Source organism: Terrapene carolina, unplaced genomic scaffold (genome assembly GCF_002925995.2).
Source record: "Terrapene carolina triunguis isolate 2854851 unplaced genomic scaffold, T_m_triunguis-2.0 Scaffold66, whole genome shotgun sequence".
Lineage (NCBI taxonomy): Eukaryota > Metazoa > Chordata > Testudines > Emydidae > Terrapene > Terrapene triunguis.
Genome location: NW_020664417.1, coordinates 62,619,768 through 62,628,449, shown reverse-complemented (window position 1 = coordinate 62,628,449; position 8,682 = coordinate 62,619,768). Strand labels below are relative to the sequence as shown.

The window sequence follows — 8,682 nt, the reverse complement described above, 5'->3', positions numbered from 1 at the left end:
AAGAGGCTGGGCAGGGGTGGGGACATGGGGGTGGAATGGGGGTGGGAAGGGGCAGGGACTTTGGGGAAGGGATGAACTGGAGGCAGAGCGAGGGCAGTGCAGGGGCAGGAAGAGGTGGGCCAGGGGCAGGGCCAGGGTGGGGGTCGAACACCCACCGGGCAAAGGGGAAGTCGGCGCCTGAGTGCAGCCAAGCCCTAAGCTAATATTGTAGGTTTAAACTGGTATTGTTATACTCCCATAACTCTGTGTGTGGACACAGTTCATAGAATCATAGAATATCAGGGTTGGAAGAGACCTCAGGAGGTCATCTAGTCCAACCCCCTGCTCAAAACAGGACCAACCCCAACTAAATCATCCCAGCAAGTTGTTCAGGTATAAGAGTGCCTTTTTAAGTTTAGCTTGGTTGGCTTGGAAGAGTCTTAAACTAAACTACAAAAAGCACTCTCACGTGTGGCACCTCCCAGCCCCCCGCCCGTCCCTATCGCGGGCCGCCGCAATGTCCCGAGCCTCTACGCCGGCGCCTGCCCACTCCATCTGTCTCACCCGCCCCTGGGCACGGCTTGGCCCCTGCACAAAAGCTCCCCGCTCTCTGGCCCCGAACACGTGCTCCTTAGAGCTAAGGGAGAGGCAGCAAAGCAGCAACTTCAGGCGACGCTAGTGAGCATGCGCATACGGCTGGCGCGTGCTCAGTAAGGGCAGCAGAGCGGGACGGGTAGCGACCTTCCCTCGCCCCGCCCCACTCCACAGCCGCGCTGATGGCCCCACCCTGCGACTAAGCGGAGGGAAGGTAACGGCCGCTGCTGTTCCCGCTCCGCTCCGGAAGGGCAGTGCCGGGCGGGAAGCTGAGCTGAACGGAGCGGGTAGGATGGCGGCGCCGGGGCTGACCGAGGCGGCTGCTCAGTGGCTGCGCTGGGACAAGGTAAAAGCGGGGCCCGGCGCGCTCTCCCTGCCTGCTCCCCAGCCTCGCTGTCCCCGACATCGCCCCGGTCGCCGCACGGGTGGCTGACTGAGCTCCCCGGGGATCATCCTGCGCTGTCATGACAGGCGGCAGAGTGCCCAGCACGCCCCCTGGGCCAGCTGCCTCTGAGCTCTGGCCGGAGCCGCTCGCTCGCTCGCTGCCTGCCCGCGGGGTGTGGGTCGCAAAGCGCCGGAAGCGGCGGCGTCCCAGTGCCTCCTTCGCTTTCTTTTATGGAGCTGACGGAGAAAAACACCCCGCTCGGCTCGGCAGTGAGGGCATCTCTAGAAACCCTCGCTAGGTACGAGAGGGAGAGAGTTGCATCAGGCCTGCGACTGGAAGAAAATAGCTCCATTAAGCCTCAAGTTTTAGGCCAAACGTGTTGATTAGAATAATACCTTGATAGAGCAATGATACTCTTGGATGCCTTCCCGCCCTAGATCCCAGAGCCCTTGACAAAGGGAGTATTGTTGTTACCTGTCCCTAGGGCTGGAGAACAAGCATTGCATTTCCAGAACAATTATGAAATCATAGAAATGTAGGACTAGAAGGGACATCCAGACACCCCACTGTTCTGGAGGGAGAGGGCCCCGCCCCTCAACTGGGCTGGTGGTTAAATATAAAAGTCAGGCTTGTTTGAGAGCAGGAACTTGAACTTTGGTTTCCCACATCCCAGGTGAATGCCCCCTCTTTCTCTCTGGTTTTGACCAATAATTCTATTCTGAACCTCAGAAAAAATGTAATCCAAACAGTTCGTTTCAGCAAAAGGTTTGGTTTTGATTTTGATGAATTGGGGTTGTGTTGAAAAGCTCCTGGACTTCTGTACAGTGTTACAGAAGAGGAAAGTGAGGCACAGGGATGTGATGTGCCTAAGGCTACCCAGCAAACCAGTGTAGTGTAGAGCTGGGCCTAGAACCCAGATCTCCAGAGCCCCTGCCCAATACTCTTTCTATTAGATCCCACTGCCTGGCTTCTATCATAATCGCTACTATTTTTTTCAGAGTTGATTTTAATTATTAGTAGCCCCTTCTTAATGATGGCACTTTACTTGGCTTTTGAATATCCTATATAAATAAATTAATGGAGATATCCTATCTCCTAGAACTGGAAGGGACCTTGAAAGGTCATCGAGTCCAGCCCCCTGCCTTCACTAGCAGGACCAAGTACTGATTTTGCCCCAGACCCCCTAAGTGGCCCCCTTAAGGATTGAATTCACAACCCTGGGTTTAGCAGGCCAATGCTCAAACCACTGAGCTATCCCTCCCATCCCATCCCATCCCATCCCATCCCATCTGGCTCTTACATTTAGTTTGTTTTCAACTATGTTGTATTTTAATTTTCCTGTTTTGTCCCTATGACATTACGGGGTGCAATCCAGACCAGAGTGGCTGTGTCACCCTTGCCCTGCTACCTGCGGTGCCTCGCAATGCTTTGCTGTTGTAGCTTCCAGCTTGGGTCACTCATAATTAGCCTGACAGTATGCAGGTCGCACCCTGAGTGTCTGTGTAAAGCCACAGCCCTGGTCCAGCGGCTTTGACCCCAGCAGCTTCCAGGAGTCTTGGTTACTATTTGCAGGTGACCCCAACATGCCACCAATCCTGAGTCGTCTCCCCCTGCCCCCCCCCGGCCCCGCCGCCCTCCCCCGCCCCCTCCAAATGTGTTCTGCAGTGTCCAGTCCTCTCCTGGACAGTCAGGATACACTAGGTTCTTTGTCCCTCTAAGGGGATCAGTACATAATAGCTTGTTGCCTTCAATTGAGTTACACAAACAATTCACAACACTAGATTAATTTTTGATTAAAGAACAAAACTACAGAAAGATAGATATTGAGTACAAGAAATGAGGCATTAAAGTCAGAAATGGTTACAAGAAAAATAAAGAGAAAACGCTTTCTAAACTTAAACTAGACTTGGTTCAAAGTGAAGTTCCATACCACATTTCCAGTAACATTGCTGACCAAACTCTCAGGCCAGAATCTGGCCCCAAAGTCCAGTGGTTGTTTCTCTGGTGGTCTTAGGTGGAGAGAGAGAAATGGGTATGTAACAAGAACTTGGGGTGTTTTTGCCCCTTACTTTTATAGTCCAGTCTCCCTTTCAAAAGCATTTTCCTGAGTGTGATGTCTCACTAAAGTTCTTTCCAGCTGAGAGCAAGTAGACATGGAGTCTGGTGGAGGAAGGAGGCTTTATGGTGTTTCTTTTCACCTATTTATGCTGAAATGTCGATTTTTTTTCTTTCTTCTTTCTTCTCCCGCTTGCTGTCTGAGGACTCTTTTTACAGCTTATATGCAAATTGAGGTAAACACACATTCTTTTGTTTGACAGGCCTCCTTAACCAGTTCTAGTTAATCAGGGCTATGTGAGTTTGAATATGTGCCTTTAACATCATACAGGGGATTTCATAACTTTACACATAATGTTGCTACTGTACATACATTTCACCATAATATTACTGACCAGTGAGTCATTAGTTTTCAAATTATAGCTCACAAGACATATTTTGTACAAATATTATTATTGTAGTACGTAGGATATGAATACAGGGGTGCATCCTTTTGCGTTGCAGGGGAGCTTTATAAATAAATAAGACTCTTTAAAATATAACTCAGAACCCCATACAGTATTTTTCATCTGGTGGTCCTGCGTAATTGGGTCATAATTAATAATGTCTTCTAAGGCAGGGTTTCTCAAAGCCGGTCCGCCGCTTGTTCAGGGAAAGCCCCTGGCGGGCTGGGCCGCGCCCGCAGGTTCGGCCGATCGTGGCTCCCACTGGCCGCGGTTCGCCGCTCCAGGCCAATGGGGGCTGTGGGAAGGGTGGCCAGCACATCCCTTGGCCCCACTGTTCTAGGGTGGATTGACTTAACTCAAGCAATTTAAATCACCAATTTTAATCATGATCAGCAAGCAGGAAAAATTGTTTAAATCATTGATTTTAATTGTAGTTTTCATTTCTACTTAGGTATTTTCCTAAAGAAAAGTTGTTTCTAATTAGCTGGTAACCATTAAATCATGTTGATTTGCAACTAAGTGTGGTCTTTACATTAAACTTGGTACTTTTTGGCAATGAGGACCGACCATATCATTACTCACTTATGATGCAATTATTTATCTTAAAACAGATTGTTAATTTTTACATTTTTATTATGTTAAAAATGGGGAAATCATACACTTCTTAATTACTAGACTAATTTTTCACTTGTAATCTTCTAATAGAAATTGGAATTCAATTTAGCATGTGCAAAAACAGCATTTTAAAGTTGTTTGTGTTAGTTGACTAAAATTACCTGGAATGTACTGGATGCATAAGCTTTTTTGTCTTATCGAAACAGGTGTAGCATTTAAAACTAACTGATTTATTAAAGAAAGTAAGTATTATGTGTAGTTAGTAAATTGAAGTAGAATTGGACATTTGACCAATCCAAGAATAATTGGTCAAACATTGGTCAAATAATGTCAAAAATGGCCAAATATTTTAAAGCACTAATTCATTAGAACATTGGCAAAGAAGAGTAAGACTTTGTTGTCTCCAATAGGCTTAGCCTTAGGTACTTACTCTTAATTACAAAAAACCAAGTTACTTAATCGCATTTTCTATATTAAAATAACTCAAAGTACAACGTAATGAGAACCTCAAAAAAGAAAGTATAATTACTTTTTTTAGCAATGTTAGGTTGGCATTTAAAAGAGAACATTAGTCATAGAATCATAGAATATTAGGGTTGGAAGAGACCTCAGAAGGTCATCTAGTCCAATCCCGTGCTCAAAGCAGGACCAAAACCAACTAAATCATCCCAGCTAAGGCTTTGTCAAGCCGGGCCTTAAAAACCTCTAAGATGGAGATTCCACCACCTCCCTAGGTAACCCATTCCGGTGCTTCACCACCCTCCTAATGAAAAGTGTTTCGTAATATCCAACCTAGACCTCCCCCACTGCAACTTGAGACCATTGCTTCTTGTTCTGTCATCTGCCACCACTGAGAACAGCCTAGCTCCATCCTCTTTAGCACCCCCCTTCAGGTAGTTGAAGGCTGCTATCAAATCCCCCCCTCACTCTTCTCTTCTGCAGACTAAATAACCCCAGTTCCCTTAGCCTCTCCTCGTAAGTCATGTGCCCCAGCCCCCTAATCATTTTCGTTGCCCTCCGCTGGACTCTCTCCAATTTGTCCACGTCCCTTCTGTAGTGGGGGGCCCAAAACTGGACACAATACTCAGGTCTGGCCTCACCAGTGCTGAATAGAGGGGAATAATCACTTCCCTCGATCTGCTGGCAATGCTCCTACTAATACAGCCCAATATGCCGTTGGCCTTCTTGGCAACGAGGGAACACTGCTGACTCATATCCAGCTTCTCGTCCACTGTAATCCCTAGGTCCCTTTCTGCAGAACTGCTGCTTAACTAGTCGGTCCCCAGCCTGTAGAAGTGCATGGGAGTCTTCCTTCCTAAGTGCAGGACTCTGCACTTGTCCTTGTTGAATCTTATTAGATTTCTTTTGGCCCATTCCTCCAATTTGTCTAGGTCACTATGGACCCTGTCCCTACCCTCCAGCGTATCTACCTCTCCCCCACAGCTTAGTGTCATCTGCAAACTTGCTGAGGGTGCAATTAATCCCATCATCCAGATCATTGATAAAGATGTTGAACGAAACCGGCCCCGGGACCGACCCCTGGGGCACTCTGCTTGATACCGGCTGCCAACTAGACAAGACTGAACAGTTACAGATGAAAAAAACCAAAATTAAACAGAAATAAAACACAGAGCAACTGGAAAAGAAAGTCATTTTTAAATGACTAGCTAGGGAACAGGCCTACTCTTCAAACATCTTGCTTATCATCTTTTGCTTTATCTTTGCATTGATGACCTGTTATACAAATAAAGATGTACATAAAAGTTTGTTCTAAGATTCTAGCCAATCAGTCAGTTTTGTTTTCCCAACAGGTGACATTAGCATGTAGTAAAGTGAGTGATTAGGACATTTAAGTAGGCTAGCTAACAAATGGCACCATGATACAATCAAAAAGCTAGGCCACTGCCTACATCAGGGCATTCTTTGCTCGAATATTTGACCGTAGTCAAGTAATAGGCGGTTTATGGAGAGCGCCTCCCAAATGTGGGGCAGCATGGTAGAAAGCATGGAGGTGCTTGTGGGAAAATTTTAACAAGTAGGTTGATACTGAATGACAGGTATTGACTGTGTAGGGCCTTGGAAGTGAATACAAGTACTGTTACCAGATTTGCCTGTTACTTTGGGGTACACTTATTTATTAGGGTTACTCTTCTGGGGTGGGGGGTTCTGTAATTCTATCAGTGTACTACTTGTGTGTTCATATGGAACTCTACTTCTCCCTCCTGCAAGTCTCCTCCCAATGGAGCTATCCTGCAGGACCTAGGTTCCCCAGGGCTGTGTTCTTCCAACCCCAGAATCAGATCAGTGAGTGTGTGTGTGTGTGTGCGCGCGCGCGCGCGCTCTCTCTCTCTCTCTAACAGAGCAAGTCTGAGTGGACCGGTCAATCAGCACTCTGAAGCTGACCCCTTGTATGTCTCTGGACTCAGTGGACTGGGTCAAGCAGTATTTCCAAGTTGCCACCCTTATATGCCACGGCTACTACACCGGAATAGAGTAAGCCTGAGCAGGCTGGGTCGAACACCACTTCAAGGATGGCAGCCTGGTATGCCCCTGGACTCAGTAGTCTGGGTCAAGCAGCACTTCCGAGCTGCCACCTTCGTATGTCATAGGTTCAGCATATCCCTATCCCCACTTTCAGGTTACAATTGTTCTGGCAGTAATCCACTTGATGAGCAAACTGCACAGTATTTTTGGGCACTACAGGGATCTTTAGCTTAGGTAAGAGAAGTGTTGCTGCAGAGTAAATAGAGAAGCCAGAAACACAAAAGATTAAAGTTCAGAGAGGGATGGAAGCAACCAGCTTAACCATAAATGTTATTTATTGAATAATAATGATAACCACACAAGGAGAGCCTAAACAAACATAACAGTTACATTATAAAAGATTACAAAAGTCATATATAGAAAACTATACCTGATCAAACAAGTCAGGGTTAAAAAGTTATACCTGAGGTAGAAAAGAAAACACAGAGAGAGAGAGCTGGGATCTCACCACTCCATGAAGCTTGAACTGGTAGGGGTGATGGTGGTAGCTGAGGGTCCTGAGGGCCGGAGACAGGCAGGGCCCCCAGCACGATCAGTCAGGGAAAAGATGAAATCCCAGTGGAACTGATGCAGAGTTTGGATCCATGCATCAGAACACTTACTTGAGTGTGAGTAGGGTTTTTTTGTAGGGAAACAACAATGTTTCAAGGGAGAACACTAGATTTGTTTATGGGTAAACTGATAACTCAAGGGTTTTCTTTAGGCTAGACCAGGGGGTGGTGAACCTGAGCCTGAGATGGAGCCAAAATTTACCAATGTACATTGTCAAAGAGCCACAGTAATACGTCAGCAGCCCCCAATCAGCTCCCTCCCACCCCGCCAGCGCCCCCCGCCAATCAGCACCTCCTCATCCCTCCCCGCACCTCCTGATCAGCTGTTTCGTGGTATGCAGGTGGCTTGCAGGGGGAGGAGTGAGGGCATAACAGGCTCAAGGAAGGGGGCGGAAAGGGGTAGAGTGGGGGCAGAGCCAGGGGTTGAGCAGTGAGCACCCCTGCACATTAGAAAGTTGACGCCTGTAGCTCCAGCCCCGGAGTTGGTGCCTATACAAGGAGCCGCATGTGGCTCCGGAGCCACAGGTTGGCCACCCCTGGGCTAGACAATAGGAGCTGATCACTTCTAGCTATGGGTGGTGTTCCTTCCAGGGAGCTCACAGTGCAATTAGGCTGCTTCAGTATTTTGGATATCAATCAAGGATTCATTACTAGAATTGGTCTAATAACTGCTGAGCTGGGTGTATGCAGGTGTAGGTTCATTAACATCTGGAGCAGAGATCCCCCATGATGCAGTGCTTCCCTGCTTTTCTTGACCCAGAGTTCAGTGCGGTAAGCTCTGTTCTCCATTCTGTATGCTAATAGAGATGCCCCCCGTCCCATCTTTGATGCAGATGAGGCTAGGGGAGTTGCCTTAATCCTGTCACCCTTGTCAGGAGGGGTTTAGGTGTGTCTCCCACCGCCTTTTCATTGCTTTCTGTAAGTCTTTCTTCTGATCGGTTTTGGCTCAAGCAGAGGCTGGGAGGCAGGGGGGTGTCCTTCATGAGTCAGACAGGCTGGATACTGCGTCCTCTTTCCCCAAGAACACGGAGCTGATTGGTATCAATACCTTATGTTGGATGTGATAATGAAGAGGGAGCCAGTGGAGGGATGCAAACAGAGGGGTGACATGGTCAAAGCAACGGGCATGGAAAGTGATGTTTGCAGAAGCATTCTGAGAGGATACAAGTGGGGCAAGATTACATTTGTCAAGGTCAGAGAGAAGGATGTTGTATTAATTGAGATGCAAGATGATAGGAGCTTGGATGAGGGTTTTAGCTACATGAATGGATAGGAAAGGTCATATCTTTGAAAGGTTATACAGAAAATATTGGCAAGATATAGCAGAGATGTGAGGACCTCGAAAGATCTGAAGTGAAGATAACGCATAGGCTGTGGGCCTGAGTGACAAGCTGGATGGTAGTGGTGTCCACAGTGATCAAGAAAGTAGGTATTCTCTCTGCACCTGCACAAGAAGCTACTGCTGTCAAAAGCTGGTTTAGCACTTCAGCAAACTCTCATTCTGCTTGCTTAG

General features: G+C 47.4%; 1 protein-coding gene across 1 annotated transcript in view; it reads left to right on the top strand.

The window, feature by feature from the left end:
• The first annotated feature begins 724 nt into the window (after positions 1 to 724).
• The window catches only part of PGM2 (phosphoglucomutase 2), a 34,743-nt gene continuing 26,785 nt past the window's right edge, over positions 725 to 8,682 (top strand). The window contains exon 1 of the mRNA XM_026647998.2: positions 725 to 919. Coding sequence (XP_026503783.1) covers positions 866 to 919 — 54 coding nt within the window. The 5' untranslated portion in view covers positions 725 to 865. The remainder of the gene's footprint in view (positions 920 to 8,682) is intronic.